The sequence below is a fragment of the Siphateles boraxobius genome, unplaced genomic scaffold (assembly GCF_051911475.1).
Source record: "Siphateles boraxobius isolate OS27281-9 unplaced genomic scaffold, OSU_SipBor_1 66, whole genome shotgun sequence".
In the NCBI taxonomy this organism is placed as follows: domain Eukaryota; kingdom Metazoa; phylum Chordata; class Actinopteri; order Cypriniformes; family Leuciscidae; genus Siphateles; species Siphateles boraxobius.
In genome coordinates, this window is record NW_027509193.1 from 7425131 (window position 1) to 7450757 (window position 25627).

At 40.5% G+C, this 25627-nt stretch overlaps 2 protein-coding genes across 7 annotated transcripts in view; one reads left to right on the forward strand and one right to left on the reverse strand.

Annotated features, from left to right (window-relative positions):
- The window catches only part of pik3r6b (phosphoinositide-3-kinase, regulatory subunit 6b), a 33885-nt gene extending 11299 nt beyond the window's left edge, over positions 1-22586 (reverse strand). Inside the window, exons 1-9 of one of the 4 annotated variants that reach the window (XM_077211905.1) lie at positions 22421-22586; positions 15997-16153; positions 14686-14751; positions 13816-13920; positions 12549-12640; positions 11286-11354; positions 10954-11086; positions 8983-9052; positions 8346-8532 (exon numbers count right to left, since the gene is read on the reverse strand). In XM_077211905.1, the coding sequence (XP_077068020.1) occupies positions 8346-8532; positions 8983-9052; positions 10954-11086; positions 11286-11354; positions 12549-12640; positions 13816-13920; positions 14686-14698 (669 nt within the window). In that variant the 5' untranslated portion in view covers positions 14699-14751; positions 15997-16153; positions 22421-22586. Of the gene's footprint in view, positions 1-8345; positions 8533-8982; positions 9053-10953; positions 11087-11285; positions 11355-12548; positions 12641-13815; positions 13921-14685; positions 14754-15996; positions 16154-17591; positions 17679-22420 lie in introns of those variants that run through there. The other 3 variants (XM_077211906.1, XM_077211904.1, XM_077211907.1) reach the window with 3 other exon arrangements.
- A 1406-nt stretch (positions 22587-23992) lies between these two features.
- Positions 23993-25627, forward strand: part of ntn1b (netrin 1b) — a 69381-nt gene continuing 67746 nt past the window's right edge. Inside the window, exons 1-2 of one of the 3 annotated variants that reach the window (XM_077211912.1) lie at positions 23993-24204; positions 24371-25420. In XM_077211912.1, the coding sequence (XP_077068027.1) occupies positions 24406-25420 (1015 nt within the window). In that variant the 5' untranslated portion in view covers positions 23993-24204; positions 24371-24405. Of the gene's footprint in view, positions 25421-25627 lie in introns of all 3 variants that reach the window. The other 2 variants (XM_077211913.1, XM_077211911.1) reach the window with 2 other exon arrangements.

Here is a 25627-nt window from a genome sequence, read left to right on the forward strand (position 1 = left end):
AGGACCTCTAGTGATAAACAAGGGAACACAACCAGACACTGTGACATAACCCCCCCTCTACGGAGCGGCTACCAGACGCTCCACAACAACACTAAAACATGACACAAGAGTTCAGGAGGGAGGTGGAACGGTGGAGGATCAGGGGGAGGGATGGTGGGCCAGGTACGTGAAGGGAGACAGGAACAAGGGGTGAGGGCTTAACCGGGGACCAGGGCAAAACAGAGAGTCCATCGGGCATCCAGGGCGAAACACAGACTCCATCGGGCGTCCAGGGCGAATCACAGAGTCCATCGGGCGGCCAGGGCAAGACAGAGAGTCCATCGGGCGGCCAGGGCGGTGAAGACCCCTCGGGCTGCCAGGGCGGTGAAGACCCCTCGGGCTGCCAGGGCGGTGAAGACCCCTCGGGCTGCCAGGGCGGTGAAGACCCCTCGGGCTGCCAGGGCGGTGAAGACCCCTCGGGCTGCCAGGGCGGTGAAGACCCCTCGGGCTGCCAGGGCGGTGAAGACCCCTCGGGCGGCCAGGGCGGTGAAGACCCCTCGGGCGGCCAGGGCGGTGAAGACCCCTCGGGCGGCAAGGGCGGTGAAGACCCCTCGGGCGGCAAGGGCGGTGAAGACCCCTCGGGCGGCCAGGGCGGTGAAGACCCCTCGGGCGGCCAGGGCGGTGAAGACCCCTCGGGCGGCCAGGGCGGTGAAGACCCCTCGGGCGGCCAGGGCGGTGAAGACCCCTCGGGCGGCCAGGGCGGTGAAGACCCCTCGGGCGGCCAGGGCGGTGAAGACCCCTCGGGCGGCCAGGGCGGTGAAGACCCCTCGGGCGGCCAGGGAGGTGAAGAACCTTCGGGAGGCCAGGGCGGTGAAGACAATTCGGGAGGCCAGGGCGGTGAAGACCATTCGGGAGGACAGGGCGGTGAAGACCCCTCGGGCGGCCAGGGCGGTGAAGACCCTTCGGGCGGCCAGGGCGGTGAAGACCCCTCGGGGGCCAGGGTGATGAAGACCACTCGGACGACCATGGCAGAGGCTCTGGAACAGACACTGGCACTGGCTCCGGCTCAGGAATAGCAGACACCGGCTCTGGAACAGCAGACACCAGCTCTGGAACAGACGGCACCGGCTCCGGCTCTAGAACAGCCACTGGCTCCAGCTCTGGAACACACACTGGCACTGGCTCCGGCTCAGGAACAGCAGACACCGACTCTGGAACAGCAGGCACTGGCTTCGGCTCTGGGACAGGCATTAGCTCAGGAACAGACACCGGCTCAGGAACAGAAACCGGCTCATGAACAGACACCAAAACTGTAACAGCCACAAGAACAGACACAAACACTGGTTCAGGAACAGGCGCTGGCTCCGGCTCTGGAACAGCAGACACTGGCTCCGGCTCTGGAACAGCAGACACTGGCTCCGGCTCTGGAACAGCAGACACTGGCTCCGGCTCTGGAACAGCAGACACTGGCTCCGGCTCTGGAACAGCAGACACTGGCTCCGGCTCTGGAACAGCAGACACTGGCTCCGGCTCTGGAACAGCAGACACTGGCTCCGGCTCTGGAACAGCAGACACTGGCTCCGGCTCTGGAACAGCAGACACTTTACTCGGGACCACTGGACTCGGGACCACCGGCACTGGGACCACCGGACTCGGGACCACCGGACTCTGGACCACCGGTACTACAGCGGGCTGCACTGGGATGCCCTCCAAAATGACCGCATGCTGTACAGGGATGGCCTCTGAAATAACCGCATGCTGCACAGGGACGGCCTCCAAAACGACCGCACGCTGCACAGGGACGGCCTCTGAAATGACCGCATGCTGCACAGGGACGACCACTGGGGTGTTGGGCAGATAAGAGGCCCTTCTCCTCCTCCTCCGTCCTTGATGGTGAGGTGCAGCCTCAGTACTAGACGGGACCAGCGGCGAGGACTTTGGACTGGACAGGACCAGTGGTGAGGACCTTGGGCTGGACGAAACCAGTGGCGAGGGCTTTATGATGGACGGGTCCAGCGGCGAAGATCTTGTGCTGGGCGGGTCCAGCGGTGAGGATCTTGTGTTGGACGGAACCAGTGGTGAGGACCTTGTGCTAGATGAGCCCCGCGATGATGACTTTGTGCAGGGAGGAACCAGCGGCGAGGATCTTGTACTGGACCAGTCCGGCGGCACCGGATCAGAAGAATGGCGAGGCGGAGGACGGTGTCGTGGAATTTGTCGACCACCTCCACCCCTGCAACCTCCCCGAATTCCGGAGAACTTGGCCAGACGAGTCCCCAGAAACGACTCACCATCTCTGATGGACGAGTTCGCTGAAGCCTTAGCCGCCGCTGCTTCCTCAGTCTGCTGGGGCCATTAGCCAAATCATTGAAAAATGTTTAGTCAAGGCGCTTCCTCCCCGACCTGCGGACCTCCTCTCTGTGGTCCCCTTCCTTCCCCATACACAGGAGAAGGGTTATGGAATCCCGAACTGCTGGATCTATTCATCGGGACGGAGTTGTTCTGTCACGCCACACACGAGAGAGAAAGTAGATCCAAGTGCAGTGAGATATTTATTGGGTAATCCGTGAAACGTAATCCAGTCCAGGCAAGGGTCAAATACCACAACGAACAATAACTACGAACACAAGGAACAGGCAGGAACAAACCAAGAAGTGTGAGACATTAACAACGACTCCGTACACATACTAACACAGACAGGGAATATATACACATATCTAACAAGACTAACACAGAACAGCTGGGAACAATAATTACGGGGAACAGCTGAGTGCAATGAACTGATGAGTGACAGTGACAGACAGAATGCTGGGAATTGAAGTCAAATGTGAAGGACACCGTGAAAACGAGGACCTCTAGTGATAAACAAGGGAACACAACCAGACACTGTGACAATAGCAGTCTAAATGACGTCTAGTCTTTTCTTGAGCTATTTTTAGACATCAATTAGACGTATATATGTAGTCGTTCAATAGCGGTCTAATTGACGTCTAGTCTATTCTTGGGCTACGTTTAGACGTCTATTAAATTTTCACTGACAGCCCAAAATTAGCCTTGTTTTAGACTAGACGTCAGGGCTGTGTTTAGAGGGCTATTAGACGTCTTTTAAACGCAAAATTGCTTGCTGGGAAGACACAGGAACAGAACAGAAATATTTTACAGGCCTTGGTTTTGGGACACATTCTTGATATAGACAAGGTTTGAACAATATCTGAGATAGTGCAACAACAACCTGTAATTCCATTTTAACCCAGAAGACTCTGACAGTGTACAGGCACCTGCCTGATAAATAAACCATATTAATTGAAAAAAAATATTTCATTGCCAACACATATACATTTATCCACTGGAATAGAGCAGTGTAAATATTGCATAAGCCGATCCTCAACCTTACAGGCTACTTGTCTGACACGATTTCTGTTTAGCAATCAGCGATTGTTGTTATGCACTGGGCTAAAGGCCTCATTATGCTTCTGCGTCAACTCCACGGCGTAGCTACGCCGTCACTCCTATGGCATCGTGTCCGTTTTATGGTTCTGCTTCAGGTTGAGTTGCATCGCGGTGCATCTGCAGGTTTTAATTTGCGGGTAGTTAACGTTACAGTTTGATGTGCACCTCCCCAAAAATGTAACAACGCGTCAATTCTATGCGGACGCAAGCGCTGTGAATTGTCTGCTAGAACCGCTCCCTCGGGTTTCACATGCTCCCTCTGCATGTGTAATTGCGCGTCAACGCGGACAACGACGCAGAAGTATTAATGAAAACCAATGCGTACATTTACATTCACCTGACGCTTTTATCCAAAGCGACTTACAATTGCTATATTTCAGAGGTCGCACGCCTCTGGTGTAATTAGGAGTTAAGTGTCTTGCTCAGGGACACATTGGTGTCTCACAGTGGATTCGAACCTGGGTCTCTCACACCAAAGGCATGTGTCTTATCCACTGCGCCATCACCACACCATTCCTATACTCTATAGTGTAGCCGTAGAAAACCGTAGTCTATAGTGTAGCTGTAGAGGCTCCGGCGTAGGTCCGACACAGACGTATAAATCAGCCTTTACTGTGCTGTAACTTTGGCTATGTTCACTGCATATTCCACAAATGAACGTTCCATAACGGACATGCAATACTAACATTACATTATCACACCAAGTACTTTCAGTTACTAATGACCCTTTCAGACAGGACGCGGAATGCGCTGGTCTATGGAACCCATTTATTTCAATGGCTTGCGCCGCATGAGGACGTTTTGTTGCCGAGTCACTGTTGCATGCAGCATTGGCGAGCTCGAGCGCACGCCGCGGTCAAAGTTAAAAATAATTCAACTTTTGCCGCAGCGCTCTGTGACGATTACCTGCGGGGTCATCAGAGATCGCTAAGACATGTGACCAACTGGGTGGCAACGTCATCAGAACGCGAAGAATTATGGGTACGTTTGGCCCATTTACATGGGCTGGCATAGCAGGCTAGTGTTCGGGCATGAAAAAAAAATAGCGTGAAAAACAGATACAGAATATAATCCTACAAAATGCAGCCGGCTAAGAAAACATTGTCGGACCATACCAGAAAACTGTCGTCCGTTCAAAAGTATGCTAATGTTTTAAGCACCACACTCCTCGCTCTCTCTCATCTATCTGCATGCAGTCAGAATTCATGTCAAGATTGCAATGCTGGAGTGTGTGTATGTGTGTGTGTGCACCCGCGAGAGAGAGAGCCGCGGGCGCGATCGAAGTGTGTGTGTGTGTGTGTGTGTGTGTGTGTGTGTGTGTGTGTGTGAGAGAGAGAGAGAGAGAGAGAGGCGGGCGCGATCGAACAGTGGAAACATAAAAACATACTCTGTAATTTTGTTCATAGAGATTATCATTCAAACTGCAAAGTGTTTACTTATATTTGTGTAACTTACAGTCGCAATAAAACACAACATTGTGCTTTTTTCACACTCTAAACTCTTGTCAAGCTGTAACCTACAACTGTCACCAACCCCATTTCAAAACAGTCTGTGGGTTACGCAGTGGATATTACACATGCCTTTGGTGTGAGAGACCCGGTTTCGAATCCACTGCGAGACACCAATGTGTCCCTGAGCAAGACACTTAACCCCTAGTTGTTCCAGAGGCGTGCGACCTCTGAAATATAGCAATTGTATGTCGCTTTGGATAAAAGCATGAATAAAGTTAGGGTTAATTAAGGAAAACAAATTTATTGATCCATTCTTAAAGGATAAATCAGGTATTTAGCACGTTGAGTCTATTTTCTAGTTTGTTTTGGATGAACTAAGTTAGAGCGGTGGGTAGAATTTTGACGATAGGTCCTGTCTCGACTTTTTGAATCTTTTAGAATCGCCTCTGACCGCTTCAGAGTGGCTGTCTACGAGCAAACACAAACATGTCTTTAAAACAACCTCTAACGTTCGTTTTCAAAACTGTGCAAGAAGGACTATTGCAGTTTATAACACAGCAGGTAGACGGCATCTTGAACACTGCGTTCTTCACTTCATGCAATCAAGTCTGGCACCTTCTGTTTGTGCCGCGGATTCCCAAAATGCTTTGCGTTCACCACTGGTAATACGTCACGATGACGTCACATTTGCAATCTCTATAAAAACGGAGCATCCAAACAAGCGCGGAAATCAAAATGAAAACTCTGCCTACTTTTGCTCTGGCCAGGTAGCGCAAATTGCTCTGTTAAGGGCTACATTTTACTTCTCCATTTAATAAACAAACTATTCAGTCAGATATGTATTTGTTGTGAAAGAAATACAGTTACAATTTCAAGCATTTTATTCTAAATTTAAGCACTTTTCAAACCTTGACACAACATCAAAATTCAAGCATTTTCAAGGATTTACAAACCCTGTTATTATAATATTACCGCCCCTTAATCTGCACGTTTACACCCACGGCGCCGCCATTTGGTTTACGCAAGCAACAACAGTGTAACCAGTTCTAACTCAATGGCAAAAGTTCGTGCAAAGCATGTAAACTGTTCTGTCGTTGGCTGCACAGTGCTCGATTAGACCAAAAATGCCACAGCTGTCTTATAAAGACCTAAGGGAACTGTGTCAACTTGTGTAAAAGATAAACATGACTGTACATGCAAGTCAATGAGATGAATCAATGTAACTCCACAACAACTACATAAATGTATCCAATAACCATTCAGAAACGTCCAGGTGTGTCTAAAAGTAGCAACCTCTTCTTGAGTCTCTCCTAAGGCTGTAGTCCACTACTGGTTATTTCTGAGATTTTGGATGAGAGAGATTATTCGGGTATTTCGTTATTGCCAGAGTATCTGAAGCTTGTGTAAAGGATCGGCCGTCTTCTGAACGGAGGTGGCGGAGCAGCAGCTCATTTGCAATTAAAGGGCCAAACACAAAAAGGCGCGTTTTTGCTCACACTCAAAAAGGGGCAAATTTGACAAGCTATAATACATGATCTGTGGGGTATTTTGAGCAGAAACTTCACAGACACCATACATTTACATCATACATTTACATGTATGATAGGGGACATCCATTTACATATTGTGGAAAGGGGCATTATATGTCACCTTTAAAGACTCTCCTCCCATAAATTTAGTCTGAAAGTGAAACTCAAAAAACTACAAATGCATATGCAATAATTTCATCTGCAAAAATAACCCTGACCATGCCTATCAGCGCTTATTTTTCACTGCATGTCTTTAGTAAATCCTGATTAAATCCTGTTTTTAACACTAAAATCTGGGCCATAGTGTTCTTTAGAGCAGGATATTTCAATCTTTTAGATGCCAAGGGCCCTCAAATATGAGCATCCTCGTGTGAGGGACCCCCATCCTGAAAGGTATCTATCTTTTATAAACACTTATACACCGAAAATTTTATATTATAAATCTAAAATTAGTTTCTATTAAGCTACATTATTGTATATTTTGTATAGTCACTAGTAATATACTGTTAAATGCCAAACTTTGATCAAATTTGTATTTATTTTTATTATTCAAACATTTTATTTGTTTATTTTAATCTAATTTAATTATAATTTAATAGATTAATAACCCCTGCTTTAGAGTATAGTTTTTCATTAAATACTTTATGTACGTCTCAGAGGATAAAAAGGTTTAAACCTGATTATATATATATATATATATGATTTCCATTACACGAGAGTAGATGTTAAAACTTCATGCTGATTTGTACACGGCTTTCGCCAAGATAATCACCAACTAAGACGTAGCTTTACAGTAACCTATGCTTCTCCATCAATTTGCGCTTCTTTCCATCTGGTGACGTGAATTTCCTTCTGTCTGGTGTTAATAGCTGCAGTGTATTTGCGCGTCAGCACACACAACGGCTGCAACCACAGTGCGGTCCCCCCATAACAACCCTCTGGATTGAGCGGAGTAGGGAACATCTCTAGGGTCTTCAAGTGGGCACCTTCCGTCCTCAGTGTTTCGTCGACTAGCCCACGACACCTCAAGAGGGATCGACAGTGACTCTGGCGTCCCAGAGTCACCCCCCTCCGTCCCCCACTCAACTCAGCCCAGCTTACTGACCTTTACCTCCCTCCTGCTGCTGAGACCTAAGCACAATCTAACAATCTCTCCGCAACCCAACCATACGTACCAACCCGTTTGACTAAGGCTGTCGAGCCCCACTGGTGCGTTAATATGCAGTTTCAGTGGCAACGGTTCCGTATGGCATACCACCTACCGCAAAACACAATATCTGCCCAACCACCCGTCATTCACGCAATATACACAGGAACGTAATGACTGTAAATACTATACAACCTATACAAATAAACCAACAGACTCTTCACGTTTTCAAGAATCCTACGAAACCATAGCATGGCGGCCTGTACACTGTATATATATAAGCACCCATCCCAATAGATATTGTTGTTATTATCCCAAAGGTTTGGAACCAATGAGTTTTTCTATTTAAATAAACTTTTCATTTGCAAGCATGTAATTGGTCAAAAGTGACAGTAAAGACTTCTACATTGTTACAAAAATCTATTAAAAATAAATGCTGTTATTTTTAACTATAATCATAAAAGAATCCTAAAAAATGTGTCATGGTTTCTACAACTTCAACATAATTATTAGAAATGTTTCTTGAGCATCAAATCAGCATTTTAGAATGATTTTTGAAGGATCATGTGACACTGAAGACTGTAGGAATGATGCTGAAAATACTTTTTTACTGTATTATTGATCATATAAATGCAGCCTTGGTGAGCATAAGAGACGTCTTTCAAAAAATATTACAGACTCTAAAGTTTTGAACAGTACAGTATATATAAATGTAATCATTTGAAATCCCATGGGATGTGTTGTAAATATATAGTGATGCTCTACAGATGTTTTTAATCGCACACAAACCTCTAGAGCATGTGCGAGCCGGTCAACATGGCACTGCTTTCCTAATCCAGCTATCACTGTGTGCAGTAAAACCCTGCGTTTGCAGATCAACGGGTCTCCACCATCAGTGTTCACAGACTCCACGTCCACCTTGAGTGCATTCAGCAGAGACAGAGGAAAAACAGCGGGATCTATGAACACAAACACCCTGATCAAAGAAACACAGAGAGTTACACACAGTGAATATTAAGACCATAAAGTGCATTTACAAATAAAAACAATTAATCACTAAAACTTCCCTCTTGTAAAAAGGCACTGAAACACTTTAATTTCATATGCCTGAAATAAAAAGAGGAATGCATACTACAAATGAGGTGGCATTTCTTAGAATGTAATGTAAAAAAGTGTGACAAAATCATAAATGAGTCACGATGGTATGACTTACTAACCAATGTGGGCAGATCACATGGGTAGGATTTAAATAGCTATTCATCAGAGTTAAATTCAAAGTCTTCACTGTCACTTTTGACCCATTAAATGCATCGTTTCTGAATAAAGGTATTAATTCATTCAAAATAAAAAATCGTACCGACCCCAAACTTTTGAACGGTAGTGTATAAAAAAGTACAGGAATATTAATATACAGGCATCATCTTACTTCTCATGAAGTGGATAAAGATCATTACGTAGGCTGTGTTCAGCAATGACTCTTCTCTGAAACAGTATTCCTGGAACAGATTGAAAACAGCACTTTGAAAGCTGCTGCAGGATGGGATTTCCACAGAAAGAAATACACATATGAAGTAGCTATCGGAAAGCAAATACAGTTGTGGTCAGAATTAATGGCACCCCTGGTAAATATGATCAAAAATGGCTGTAAAAAATAAATCTACATTGTTTATCCATTTGATCTTTCATTCAAAAAATTTCAAACCTTTCATTGAAGAAAAATAATTGAAAGAGGGGAGGGGGGGGGGGGGGGGGGGTAAATCACATTATGAAATAAATGTTTTTCACCAAAACATGTTGACCACAATTATTGCCACCCCTAGAATTTCTGAAGTATTTTCCCATTAATATTTATCTTTTTTTAGCACACCAGGGTGAATAGGCTATGACTTCTTGTTTCACAGGAATTTAAATATGAGGAAACACAAAGGCCAAATTTCCCTTAATCATCATCACAATGAGTAAAACCAAAGAATATAGTTCTGATGTGCAGCAAAAGATTGTTGAGCATCACAAAATAGAAAGTGGCTGTGAGAAAATAGCTAAAGAATTGAAAATCCCCATTTTGACCATCTGGGCAATAATTAAGAAGTTCCAATCAACTAAAGATGTTACGAATCTGCCAGGAAGAGGACGTGTGTCTGTAATGTCTTAATGCACGGTGAGGAGGAACGTTTGAGTGGCCAAATACTCTCCATCATAGATGGAGAATTGCAGAGATTAGTTGAGTCTTGGGGGTCAGAAGCCTACCCCCCAAAAAAAAAGAAAAAAAAAAAGAAAAAGCCTCCTCGCTCCTCCAAAAACAAACTCCAGCAAATTCAGTTGTCAAAATGACTGGAACTTTAAACGACACAGGGTTCTGTGGTCAGATGAAACAAAAAAATATATATTTTTGCCAGCGAACACGTTAGATGGGTTTGGTGCACACAAGGATAAGGAGTACCCCATGTGTACAATTTAATATACCGATGGATCTTTATTGTTGTAGGCATATTTTTTGCTGGAGGTCCTGTACTTCTTGTTCAGATACATGGCAACGTGGATTCTATCAAATATCAACAGATAAAAAATCAAAACCTAAAGGCTTCTGCTAGAAATCGTATAATGGGCCGTGTTTGGATCTTCCATCAGGACAACGATCCAAAACAAACATCAAAATCAACACAAAAATGTGTTACGGAACACAAAATGAAGCTTCTGCTATGACCGTCCCAGTTCCTTGACCTGATGAGTGGAGTGAACTGAAGAGAAGAAGCGCCAACATATATCTGGGAATCTGCAGGATCTGGAGAGATTCTGTATGGAGGAATGGTCTCTGATCTCTGGTCAGGTGTTCTCCAAAATCATCTGGCATTATAGGAGAAGACTCAGAGCTGTTATCTTGGAAAAAGGAGGTTGCAAAAAGTATTGAATAAAAGGGTGACAAAAATTATGGCCAACGTGTTTTGGAGAAAAACATTTATTTCATAATGTGGTTTCCCCCCCAAGTTTAAATGATTTTACTTCAATGAAAGGTTCGATTTTTGCACTTTTTTTGAATGAATGATCAAAAGAATAAACAATGCAGGTTTATTTTTTACAGACATTTTTGATCCTATTTACCAGGGGTGCCATTAATTCTGACCACAACTGTATCTGAGTCCATATTTTCTTTTTGGTACATCTTTTAAATGCCGTAAATATGATTTAGATTAACTACATCCAAACTTGCCATCTCCTCGCATGAGTTACAGTTGCACCAATGGTGGTTAAGTAAGAAATACCCATGCAAACCAAACGGGGTTGAATGAGTGTATGCTAGTAACAATGTTACCAAAAATGAAACTGAAAAACACTCCAAAACCTCAGTTTAACAATTAGTTCGATACATAGACAGCATCCCATGCCTTAATGTAACTACCTGGTGCAATTTGTTCCATTTTCATCTGTCTTGCATAGTTGAGTGCAACTGCACAGTAAGGTACAGGTAATGTAACTAAACTTTTCAGGCAAATGTACATCCTTTGGTAGAGGTCTTCTGGAATAAATACAGACTGAAATAAAGCAGAGAATCTGATGAGCAACATGCATCGCACATGGCTAAAAAACAATCCAACCATGTTGATTTCCAGTTAAGCAACAAGGAACTGTTCCTACAATAACACATCTGCCAGGAACCTGCTTGCAGATGCATTCCACATCACTGACTGGAAACAATAACATAACAAACAAAAGCATTCACAGAAATCTGACCTGTAGGACTGTGTAGGCAAGTGTGTGAAGTAAAGGAATGATGCGAATCTTGGAATCGATTCTCTCCGCCTGGAAGAAATCATATAAAAAGGAGAGAAATAATCAGATCATCATTCACAGTGAAAATTGCACGACTAAATTGACAGAGTGTCTAAATGATATAAAATGCTGGATGACGTGTAATTTCCTGCTATTAAATTCAGATAAAACGGAGGTATTACTTATTCGTCCAAAAAAGTACATACAAAATCCCTTACAATACAACTTTAATTTAGAAGGATGTCCTGTTACTTTATCCACTACAGTAAAAGACCTGGGTGTTATACTAGACCACAATTTGACTTTCGAAAATCATATTTCATATATTACAAGAACAGCCTTTTTCCACCTTAGAAACATTGCTAAGCTACATAACATGCTATCTGTTTCTGATGCAGAAAAGCTAATTCATGCATTCATGACATCGAGAATAGATTACTGTAATGCTTTATTAGCTGGTTGTCCTGCATCCTCAATAAACAAGCTACAGTTAGTGCAAAATGCAGCCGCTAGAGTTCTTACTAGGTCAAGAAAATATGATCATATAACACCAATTTTATCATCTCTACACTGGTTACCTATTAAGTTACGTATAAATTACAAAGTATTCCTACTGACCTATAAAGCCCTAAATGGTTTAGCTCCTGTGTATTTAACAGACCTTCTATCGCCATACAATCCATCGCGCTCTTTAAGATCATTAAATTCGAGGCTTCTGGTCATTCCTAGGATATCTAAGTCCACTAAAGGAGGGAGGGCGTTCTCACATTTAGCTCCTAAACTCTGGAATAGCCTTCCTGATATTGTTCGAGACTCAGACTCGCTGTCCCAGTCTAAAACTAGATTAAAGACGCATCTCTTTAACCAAGCATTCACTTAATGCTTACCTTTAATACTACTGCTGAATCAGTTCGAAAGCATTAACATTATGAACATCAGCTATGCTAATTATTTCCCATCTGCCTTTCTGCTGTTATCTCGGGACGCTAGTCAGATGCCCCAACACCTGAGATGAGACGACTCGACGCCTGTGAAGAGACGACTCAACGCCGGCGATATGTTATGCCCTAAATTAATACATGATTAACTGACTGTATTTTTCTATGTACATTTCCGAAATGCACTTTCTGTAAAGCTGCTTTGAGACAATGTCTATTGTGAAAAGCACTATACAAATAAATTTGAATTGAATTGAATTGAATATTTAACTTTAAAGAAACAAACCTTTTCGAGCTCTTTTATCAGAACCCTCACTAGAGGGACACTGATAGATGGGTTTCTGTCCACCCTGTTATGGAGAGTCCATCTCAACATACCTATTCAAAACAACATAACATATACACTTAAATCGTATACTTTTTTGGCCTTTTCAGATGTGATTAGCATCAACTATAATATTGAGCTGCGAGAAAAGTCTTCAAAAATGCTTAGGTTTGGAACAGTTTTCATTAAACCTCTGAAGCATGATGATGTCCACTGCGAAAAGTCATCATAGGCAATTACCAATGAACCTTTCCCATAATTCTATGTGTATGTCCTGTTTTTATTTGATTGTGAATTGTATATAAACATTGTGTATTTTTGGTTATAAAAATACTACGTCAAAAGAAGGTTCCACAAATGTTATGATTCGGTTCCGAAATAACCAAAAGGAAACCCAAACCCAGAATACACTATTTGGATGGAATAAAAACATTAGAAATTATTATATATTATAGTTTTGAGGTAAAATGCAGAGGGTTAATCTTCACATCTTGGACAAGGAAATAGCATGGATCATTCAGGGTGAAACGCATGATATCTCAATTGGGGCTGCACAATATATCGAAATTATCGAAATATCGCAAATGTATATAACGCAATATGCATATCGCAACAGCTTGTAATAACTGGGGTCATGAATAAAAGACAAAGAGAAAATCACTCACTGGTCTTGGCTGAATCATTTTTGTAGCTTTAATAAGAATCAGTATAGATTTCATTCATACAGTGAAAACTAAGCAGTGCTTTATTTTTACATTTGATTATTTGTATTGATTAATACATAGTATTATTACATTTGATTATTGTATTTTTGTATAAATTCAAAAATTACATTGTATTTTTACAAATTGATTATTAATAATCAATTTGATTATTATTATTTGATTATTAATCAATAAATTAATTTATTGATTACATTATACCTAATGTAGGCCTTCCTGAAACCCTAAACCCCTTGGTTTACACTGATGTTAAAATAAGCCTTCTTATGCTACTGTGAATGTGAAAAACGTAATTTTAAAATATATTTTAAAGATAATTTCAGTTTATTTTACACACTTTAAGCATTATCGTATCGCATATCGAATATTGCATTATTTAATGAATTATCGCAGATCGCACTTTTCTTCAATATCGTGCAGCCCTAATCTCAAGGCACATTTTGGGGATTTAACATGCATAGATTTGTATTACCTATTAGTTTAGATTGTTAGAACAGCGTCGGTACCTTTGTTGCAGGCTGATCCAGCTTGAGGTTCACAGTCCAGTTCTCTGAGGATTGAATGGACATTGTGGTAGAGACTAGACTCCACGACTGAGGAGACGCCACCGACTGCAAAACAGTTCGCACAACCTCATGAAACATCAACAATACAGATGTTTGAACACTTCAGTCATCCATTAGCAGATTTAGACTAATAAGAAATGAAACGTGTAAATATATACAGTACACTACCCTTCAAAAGTTTGTGGTCGGTAAGATTTCTGAATGTTTTTGAAAGAAGTCTCTCATGCTCACCAAGGCTGCATTTATTCAATTAAAAATATAGTAAAAACAGTAATATTGTGAGATATTATTTCAATTTAAACTAAGCCGTTATCTATTTGACTATATTTTAAAATTTAATTTATTTCTGTGATTCAAAGCTGAATTTGCAGCATCATTTCTTCAGTCCTTAGTGTCACATGATCCTTCAGAAATCATTCTAATATGATGATTTGATGCTCATGAAACATTTCTTATTATTATCAATGTTTAAAACAGTTGTGCTGCTTCATATTTGGAAACCGTGGTGATAGATTTAGTAAGGATTCTTTTGATGAATAGAAAGTTCTAAAGAATTTATGTGATATATAAGCAAACTTGAATAATACATTATAGTTAAGTACTACAGTAATATGTGGTAGTACTATTGCATACACACCACTAAATAAATATTGTACTATGTTAAAATAATTGAAATTAAAACTATAAAATACAACTGAAATCAAATCAAGCCTTCAGATGTTTGCGTGCAATAATAAAACTAACGTAATGTATAAAATGGAAGTGAGTTTATAACAGAAAAGCAAGTGTTAGAAAAGAGTGTTTTAGTACATGTTTCTTCCATGGTGGGGTTCACAGCTCAGATAATATCCACATGTCATTGAGGGTTCTTCATGTCTGCAAGCACAAAATAAAGAGAACACACTTTCGTGTGAGCGCATACACACATAAATATATTGCATTTCCTGGATTGAGGTTACAGTTTGTATATTTAGAGAGCACAACACGGATGCAGAAAAGACCCCACAGTTCTCGGCACAGGAAGCAGATTTCAAAGGGGTGAAAATGCTGCGAGAGAAATGTTGTTACTTCTCATAAATCATGTGTTAGACATAATCTCATATTTGTGTTTTACAAATGAATGTGCTTAACATGCAGTAAACCAGCGGTTCTCGACTGGTGAGTCGCAACTCAGAAACAGGCCGCAGATTTGTTCTTATAGGACAGCAGGGAAAAGACAATGTCAAATACAATAATAAAATGCAATTAATCGTATAATCTTACATAGGATGGCAAAATAAATAGGCAACTTTTAAAAGTAAGAAGAAAACACCTCCAGTATCTTTAGTAATTCACGTCAAAGGATGTGTTGCCCGTTTCCACAAATTAATTCAACATTTGAAAATATGAATAATGCTGATACAATACTTAACCAAGTGTTTGTTCCATGTGTTGGGCTAGCACATCGTAATATCGTAAAATTAATAAACTTGTGATTTAAACGTTACTTTTCTATACTAAACAATTTTGGCCTTGTGTTGGGTTGCCACTTCAGCTAACAAAAATATGTTCTTAGAGTAAGTTTTGGGAAAAAAATATTCTGAATGTTCTCTGAACGTTCTCTAAAAACTTTTTTTCCCCCTCTTGCACATGTTAAGGGAACATTCTTCTATTTTATAAATCTTCAAACATTATGGGAACGTTACTTTTGAAAGTTCTCTGAACGTTCCAAAACAAGTAGTAACTTTTAAAATACATTAGACAAACATCTAACTGAAACGATTCAGAAAAGAAAAAAAACAACGCTTTATGAATGATGCATAGATAAAGTTTTAGTGCTAATGTTTTGAGAACACCATTAAAGACCAGATAACTTTGAACGAAACATTCTATTAATGTTACTGGAAGAATGTTTGTTCATAACATTGCCATAACGTTAGCTAACTAAGAACAACTGCACTAAACAAACTTTTTTTTTATTTTATTTTTTATAATAAGACTGAAACAAATGCTGCTGCTTTCATCCTATCCCTAAAAACTGTACATTTTAATAAATGATTCTTTGCTTATTATTGTATTATCCACACAAACAATTATGAGCAAAACAGAAATACACAGTAAATTTACATTACACAAGCCTACCTGCCATGCATAAAACTGCTGTTCCTATAAGGAACAGTGAAAATGTGATAATCCCAGTCCTCGAGGGAGAGCAGAAGGTATTTGAATAATCTTGACAACAATCTTGCTCATAAGGAAGTCTCTTTTCCTCAGTCTGATCATCTGTGTGAACGCCTGCCTGTGATAAAAGGAAGAAACAGGCTCTTCACTGCCAAGATATTCAAATGCTGTCTTTCTCTCTCACATTGAAGACTAGACTCAGCTGGTTTCCTGCCACACCAATGTGTGGCTAAATGAAGCTAAGCGGATATATTTTTAGCACTGTCATTTTATTTTTGCCTTTTGTCCAGACAGGCCCACTTCACTCAAAACCTCATGCTCGTCACACATACTGTGTTTTTATCTCCTTTATTGTGCAAATAAAACACTATTTTACAGAGACCAAAACCTGAGCTTCACCCCTGTTTGATCTTGCAAAGAAAAGGGAACAATCAGTAACATGAGATATACTGATCCAGAGTGTGATCTGACTGTATGATAGCATTCATAACCAATACTGATGGTTTACTGGCCCAACTTATGTAGATGACCCCTGACAACGAGTTTCTGGAAAAAACAAACAAACTAATAAATAACTTTCAGCACATTCAGACATTCATCAAAAAAGGATGTGGTCATTCTGGTTTTACATTACTGGCCAATTAAATCTTTACAGAAACAGAATGATGACAACCGTGGTTTAAAGAATTACCCACACGGGGTTTTCAAACATCTGAACCTACTGTAGTTTCAGTCGGAAAGTCATATAATATTTAAATTTCATCTTTCCTTACTTATTAACGACAATGTTAAAAATGTCTCCTACACCTTGACCAACCTAAATGACCCTACACGATGACTGTGTTTAAGGTTCATAAACTTGGTCCAGTTTTGATTTGGAGTTGTTTATATTTAACATTTTGGGTTACACTTTTACTATAGGGTTAGGATCTGCATTTGGATTAGGGTTAGTTGCATGTAATTATGCATAATTTATTACTATAGCAACTACAAGTAACATATGTAACAACAATACAAAAATAAAGTTATACCACATTGTGTCAGTTACCACACTTAATCAGTCATGTCTATATATTAATTAGACTTCTTTTTAAAAATCTTGTGTAATGTATTTGTTATACTTCTTTCTTAATTTTCTCTGAACGAGAGATTCAAAAATGATTGTGAGCAACACTTGTTCTTTTACATAAATAGGCTATATAAATATACTTTAAGCGTAAGTGTTATAGGCCTAATAGCATATATTTTGAATCACTATATTAAAATGTCAACAATAATCAGCAAGATTGTTTAGATCTATTACGTTGACACCATGTAAAGCATCTTGACTGAGGCAAAAAAACAAACAAAAATAAATAAATACATTTGCATCGTTATTATTTTAACTCTTCTCATACTTTGGATCTTAAAAGTTTCATACTATACACAACACATAAGAATGAAAGTTATAATAACCGTGACAACATAACCGAAGTTCATAGGAAGCAGATTTTTTTGCCATGAGATTCACAAAAAGCTAGTTATGAAAATTCACAGAACATTTTCAATCGACCTACCCCTCGTGCTTGTCTTCGCTTTAGTTCATTCACACTTTACGGATGACAGATGAGCGCACCTCACTGCAGTACACAAGACCAGGGGGCGGAGCTGGATCTCCTTCCACTGCATTTTGATTGGTCGTCAGACTCCCAACCCTCGTGCTGTTGCTCAATCGTTTCCGCATTGAGTCGTAACTAGAGATAGTTGTTCTTTTGACTATTTAATAACGTTTTAAAAAGTTAAAGACACTGTAGTTTGTACATTGTGCACCTTTAATTACGTATAGTGGTGGGCAATAGCCAAGTATTTTAATCTATTTTTTTTTTCATTTGGAGAAACATTTAATGTTACTCCAAAACATAAACAAAACAATTATAAAAAATTCTTACATTTCATCTTCCCTGAAAAGCCTGTGATTCCTTGTTACATGCAAGAAATATATCTTTAAAAAGTGTATTCTTTGATTGGCTGATCCTTTGACCCTATCAGTAGCCTAGTCCACATGCACTTTGACTTCAAATACTTAGATATATTAATAAGCAGGCACTTCTACTTTTATTTGAGTAATATTAAATCAAGTTCAAAATCAAATAGAAAATATGTGTGTTTTTTCCACTGATTATGCAACTGTAAGTGACTAAATTATAGCGGCACTAATTTTATACTTATAAATGATTTCACAAGGGCATCTGACTTAATTTATAGAGATACACCGATTGATCGGCTGGTGATCGGAATCGGCCGATTTTCACGTGATCGGCCATGATCGGTCAGTCTGACATTATGCCGATTTTTTTTTTTGCCGGTCAAATGCACTCGGGCGCCACATGATTAACATCGCGCAAAATCAGCATCACACGTGCACATAGAACGCACATGTAGGAAACCTCTTGAATTATGGCCGTTTCACACGGCAACCATGAGCAGCGCAGGGGGTTTTTTCCCCCGGCGTGCATGTTTATCAATGAGTGCATTCACACCGAGAGCAGGAGCAGCGCGTGAGCGTCGAGCAGGAGCGTCGCGTGAGCAGCAGTGAAGCGGGGTTTCGGTGCAGTCTATTTTTGCTGCGCTGCTCGCGCTCAATTAAAGTGATTGTTTAGCCTGGCTGGAAATGTGGCAGATGAGAGAAGAACTGTTTGCGAAATAAAACTTGCCATTGATGTACAAGTGATTGCAATAGGCTGTGTGTGTGTGTGTGTGTGTGTGTGTGTGTGTGTGTGTTTGAGAAACATCTTTATACCGCAAGGCAATATTTATTTTATTTTTATTTGCTATTTATATATTATTTTATTGCCATTACCTGTTTTCATACAGAAGTTTAGTTTCGTAAATAAGTAAATATATCACTTTTTTTTAGCTGAATATATGGAAATGAAAATGGTTCTTCCATACCATAACTCTGCATTTAGATATGTGTGAATTTCCCACACCAGGAGTAATAATTTATATAGTTTTATTTTATTTAATTTGTTCAAAAAATGTTCTATGTTCTATGTAAAATGTTCTTTTAAAGAAAAGATAGAAAATACATATTTGTGTTTGCTGTAAAGTGGTTAGAAAAAATGAAATCGGAATCGGCTAAAATCGGTATCGGCAGGTCAAACTCATGAAAAATCGGAAATCGGAATCGGCTTAGAAAATTGTAATCGGTGCATCTAATTTAGCCTACATAACATAAGAGCATCTCACTTACATAAATGCATGCAAAATGCATACCAGCGCAAAAAAAGTTTATAAACACACAAGGTAAAACAGACATTTTGAAGACAGTAGGGAAACTTTGAAGGCAAAACCTACGGAAAACCACATTAGGAAGACATCATAAGCACACACAGCATAACACCAACATTAGAGGGAAACCACAGGACATTCAAAATTACTCATTCATCCTCAGCACAGATTTGGCAGAACTATGAAAACACCAGGCGTATTTTCTAAAGCTCATTAATTTAGCTAACTAGATAGGCCACCTCTGCAGAGTTATACACCTTCGCACTAACGTTACCTTTTAATGTTAATGGTTAGCGGACATGTCTTGGCGTTATCAAAAGGTATCACTGTCATAACTTTAACCCATATTTAACTGTGATCATTAATTACAGGCGGACACTAAATTATGAATCTTTCTCGACTTTAATCAAATGTAGACGTACATTCCTAAGAGCAAACGTTGGTGACCACGGGCTGCAACTCACCGAAGTACATATAGTGGGAGGAGTTAGATCTGGATCCAACCCCGCCCCCTGGAAACTCGTGTTCTGCAGTGAGGACCATCTCGATGAGCTCAGCGTTTGTATAGCCCCGCCCACATCGATCACGTCACTTCCCATTAGAGCACTCCCATTACAATTAACAAAGCAAATAAATAACGTCTTTGAAATCATTTGATCGACTGATAACATTTTGAGAAATGACGTACATAAGGAACTCTTTTCAAATAAATAAATAAACTAAATGAGGAACTCTACTCAAATAAATAAAAACAGCCTAAGTAAATAAATAGGCTAAACTAGATAAATAACTTTTCTCAAATGAATAATATAAATCAATAAAATAAAAAATAACAATAAATTTCAATGAAAAAATGCCACATATAGGCTAATGTTTAAATAAATATCTAAAAAATAATAATAAAATATAATTTTTGGATAACCAATCCAATATGCATATCTGCTTTCTAAGATTACAGACTCGGCAAACCCCCCTATACACGAGTCAGATGTACATAAAAGGGAAAACATTTTGTACACAGTTATATTTGCACACACAGCTCTCTTTGTATGTGAGGAAACAGTGTACTTCCTATTCTATACCACAACCCTGCTTTGCACTTAGAGAACACCTCACATGTAGCTTTTAATTCTCATTTCACCCCAAACCAAGATGATAAGCTGCTTGATGGATAACCATATCGTGCATTTTTTTTTTTTTTTTACAATGACAACCACAATACCAGCTCCTGCTCTTAAAAATCCATTCATAGCACATGGGAACTAAACACTATTTGCACTAAGTAACAAATAACTTCCACCTGAAGTAGGCAGAGTTATGACATTACCACCAAAGAGGTAAAATAAGAAGTAAATTTGCCACATTAACCTTTTCTGATGTAAAAGAGGACATGAGAAACCGGACACTGCCTTGCATGCACATGCATTTCCTTATTTCAGTGGTTTTAAAATGACCTGTATTCTGTATTCATGCTCTTCACATGTGTGAGTCATATAGGCCAGTTGTCATAAAAATCCATTGTGCCTACGTGAATCGAATGAAGCCCAGTACTGATGGAAAAAACTGAAGTCGTCTTATAACACACAAGTGGGAAGCAACCCACGACACATCAGTACTAAAATAGAGTCTGTATAATGACGTGTAAGAGGGCCGCAGTTTCAGTGAACCTCAGTCTTAGTAGCCTATTTGAATATTAAGACAAATCTTTGGTAATGATGGAAAACCTGCTATTTCTCTGAGATCTGTGATGATGATATTATTCCAGTTTGTCCGTGACTTCAGCACCAAGGACAGTGGCAAGAAAAAATTACATGCAGGATAAAATAAATAAATAAATACATTCATCTGTTGCCAGGAAACACAAAGAACACATGTGATCCAATTTAGTGCTTTTAGAAGATTCTCTGCTTATGAATTTGTTGCTTTTTTAAAGTAGGCATAAAAACGGAAGTTGTGATGGCCTTTACTTCCCTATTGTGACGTAGGCCTATATCTGAGTGAAACAGCGTCTTGGACAAGAACAAATATAGGGCGGGGCTTGATTTTGTCCACAAGGAATTGATTGGATGGTTGTGGTTTGCTATTTCTGTGATGTAGCCTTAGTGACAGGTTGTCCCGCCCTCGTGTCAGTAAACACATCATCAGAGAACAGATGTTGTTAAAAGAGTGGGATTAAACATTACGAAGACACATAAATATAAAAATAATAAGAAGTGTCAACTTTGATTTCATGGTGACTTTAAGGTTGCCTGTGGTCTTGTGGCTTTCAGTGGAGCTGTACTTGAACACATAATGACGCCAATAATCAGGGCTGGACTGGGACTAAAAATCGGCCCGCCGGGCCTGGGCATTTTGACCCAGACTGGCACACTACATATAATCATAAACACAAGCGATCTTTTCACGCCCCTGAATATGTACTCCTATTAAAACCACTAATGCCATGTAATGAGTGAGTAGGAATCAGTAAGAGTTAATAGATTAAATTATTACTAATAGTAAAATACAATCAAACTACTCCACAATGATGAATCCTAAAACAAGCTATAAGCTGCATTGGCATAGCAATACCAGTGTTTGACACAGGATTTTTGGTTAATCTGTGGTGGGTGGACCTCTGTCCCTTTAGGGGGGTTCGGGGGAGCCCCCCCTAAGAAAAATGTTTGCTTTTTAATGTTAAACTCATCAATCTGGTGCACTTTGAGAGTTAAAAAAAAATTAAGAGCTCCAACCCATTAGCAGTGTTCAAATTGAACAAAGAAAAACTCAAAACTCTTTTAGCTGTGATATAGTGTCTGTCTGCATTACACTACTACATAATACTAGTTATAATATTAATCCCATGACAGTAATAGCCATTTATTGTAAAACAAATGCACTGAAAAATAAAAGCGACTTTCATACTTAGTTTTGTAGCCTTCTAATTTCTATGCCTGAAAGAGATAAACACATGATCTTTTGTTTTGGCGGAAAACATGGTTTACAAACGCGTCTCATTACAATTCTAGTAAAATGCGTAATCTTCAACTATGCCGATGTGTAAATAATGCGTAACTGGGTAATGGGTTCCTCACTCATCGCCCCAGTGTTCTGAAAGTTGCCTAGTTCTGCTTACCACAGTTCTCTACACTCACTCATTCTCTCCTGATCCTCCTCAATATCATCATCAGACACTTGAAGGGCCCGTTTCATTTTTTCACGCTATTTCTCTGCACATTCCTTGCGTTTCTTCTCCATGTCTGACAATTTTGACAGATACACACTGACACTGCACGCGCGCTGAGAGCACAAAGAGGGAGGAGTTTAAAGATGTGATTGGACCAGCCTAGTGCCAATCAAGAAAAGAACCAATGGGCCGCTGATCTACGTGTTTCATGGGTCGGTCTGTTAAAAAAAAAACCTACGCTGACGTTTTTTGTCCAGTGCATTACACCGGCACAAAATTTTTTAGATTTTTTTTAAAGAATGATCTGTATCGGCCCAAAAAGCACGTTGGCCCACCGGGCATTTAAAACAAGTAAAACAAGTAAAACAAGTAAAAAGTTGGGAGAAGCCGAATATTAAATGTTATCCAGAGTAGATTAATTTTACAAGCTAGCTATTAGAAAATTTGTAAAAGTAAGTAAAGTAAGTAGACTAGGCTACTTTATTCTCGTATAAAGGTAAGTGAAGAGACCTCTAGTCTAGTGATTAGCTGTTGATCGGACTTTTCTCCACTCTACCACACGGTGTCGTTGTTTCTTTATTGTGAGGAACCGTGAATGAACAACTGGGCACGGTGGGTGGTCAAGAGTTGCGTAATCAGAACTGCGTCTGGAATTTAATGTACATGTATGATGTGCATATGCTATTTTTTTCCGTTTTCAAAGATTAAACGGAACATTCTGTAAAAAGGGTTAGGGTTTATAACTCAATGTAGGCTATATAACTTTGCAATTGTGTAGCTGAAAAGTTCTATTTTGCATGCAATGTAAAAGTTTGTCAAGAACATCTGTCAATCTGTATGTCCATCCATCCATCCTTTAAATTTTTTTTTACCTTAGGATTTGTTGCAGTATATATTGGCTGCTGTTTTGGTTCTTATTTATGGGAAATGTTGTTCTATACGGTATTAAATAAAAAATAACGTTAATTACTTTTTCATTTAGTTGTAAGGAAAAGAACACAGATCAAGACGTTTTATTGTGTCACTTTAATTCTTTTTTCAGAATTTCAGATGTTGACATTTGGCAGAATTTCTCTATTTCGCGCTTGTTGTCCCCAACACTGACTTTTTAATCCCCATCTACAAATTGACAAAAAAAGTGTTATTAAGGGGAAATTCTACTTTGCACCTTTTCACAAGAACTTAAAAAAATATACATTTTTGTTCAATAATTTGGTCTGCGTGCTTTCAAATTGCATTCCTAAAAATGCTCTCCACAAAACTGGTGTCATCGCGCATAAATAAAACGGTTTAAGTTGGAAATGTTCAAGACTGAAAGTAGTCGAACGTTACCCTATAATTACCAATAACTCAAAATGCAACTAGACAGCAACTAGACCAGAATTCCATTGTGCTTGCACACAGGGCAATAAAGCGCTTTACTCATGCAGGCGCACAGAAAGAATGGTGAATGACTGAACCCCCTTCCTATTGAATACAGGCAGAGCAGCAGAAAGAGAGAAGGGCTGAGCTGCGACACTCAGTCACAGAGAGGCAGAGGTGTGAGTGAGTTAGGTAGAGGAAGAAAGGGAGACTTGGAAAGTAATAGCAGGTTTTCTGTTTCATTTTGGTTGAAAGTGAGAAAGAGATTACAACATATCCGGGAGAGAGAAAAGAAAGGGAGAGAACCCTATAATTTCTTTTTTAGAGGGGTTTGACATACTTCTCCACCCGAATAAAGCAGTCTCTCTGAGGTATAGTGCACTTTGTGGATTTGTCTTTAAGAAAAGTCGCCTATAATTACGCACAAATCTTTCACACACTTTCAACATAGGATGTAGGAAACTCCATGCTAGATTGCATATTGCATTGCAAAACTAGTCCTTTTTTACATGCAAAAAACGATTCTTTTCTGTTCAGTGCAGTTTCAGGGACACTGAGGACCAGGGGTTGCAATGTTAAGGATTTTGGTAACTTGTGTCTCCATGGTGTCCATCACCGCGATGGTGGCTGGTGGTCGTGGTGGATACGGAATGAGTATGTTCGCGGCTCAATCCTCTCCTCCGGACCCGTGTTACGACGAGAACGGCAACCCCAGACGCTGCATCCCCGACTTTGTGAACTCCGCGTTCGGAAAGGACGTGCGCGTCTCCAGCACCTGCGGCACCCCGGCGTCGCGGTACTGCGTGGTGACCGAGAAGGGCGAGGAAAGATCGAGGGACTGCAACATCTGCGACGCCACGGACCCCAAGAAGACCCATCCACCTGCGTATCTCACAGACCTCAACAACCCTCACAACCTCACCTGTTGGCAATCGGAGAACTACGTGCAATACCCCCAAAATGTGACTTTGACGCTGTCCCTGGGGAAGAAGTTCGAGGTGACATATGTGAGCCTCCAGTTCTGCTCTCCTCGTCCTGAATCCATGGCCATCCTCAAGTCCATGGATTATGGGAAAACCTGGGTGCCTTTTCAGTTCTACTCAACCCAGTGCAAGAAAATGTACAACAAGCCGAGCAAAGCTGCGATCACCAAGCAGAACGAGCAGGAAGCGATCTGCACGGACTCTCACACGGACATGCAGCCGTTAACAGGTGGGCTCATCGCATTCAGCACGCTGGATGGCAGACCTTCCGCGCATGACTTCGACAACTCTCCCGTCCTGCAGGACTGGGTCACGGCCACCGATATCAAAGTGACCTTCAACCGGCTGCACACGTTCGGGGATGAGAATGAGGATGACTCGGAGCTCGCCAGGGACTCGTATTTTTACGCGGTGTCTGACCTGCAGGTCGGCGGTCGCTGCAAGTGTAACGGTCACGCGTCGAAGTGCGTAAAGGACCGGGAAGGGAACCTAGTGTGTGAGTGCAAGCACAACACGGCGGGACCGGAGTGTGACAGGTGTAAGCCGTTCCACTACGACCGGCCGTGGCAGCGCGCGACGGCCAGAGAGGCGAACGAATGTGTCGGTGAGTCAAGTGCTGATGGTTCTTTGAAAGGAAACACTTCATAATAGGTTTCGTTGATAAATGTTTTAATGATGGCATATTCAAATACAGTATGAAAATATATGAATCAAATATCTTATTTTAATTTTTTAAATCTTTGTTAAGTGTTTCCCCGGTCCAAAAGTCTGAGAGACCACACATATAATTAATTCAAACCTGGAAATGAAC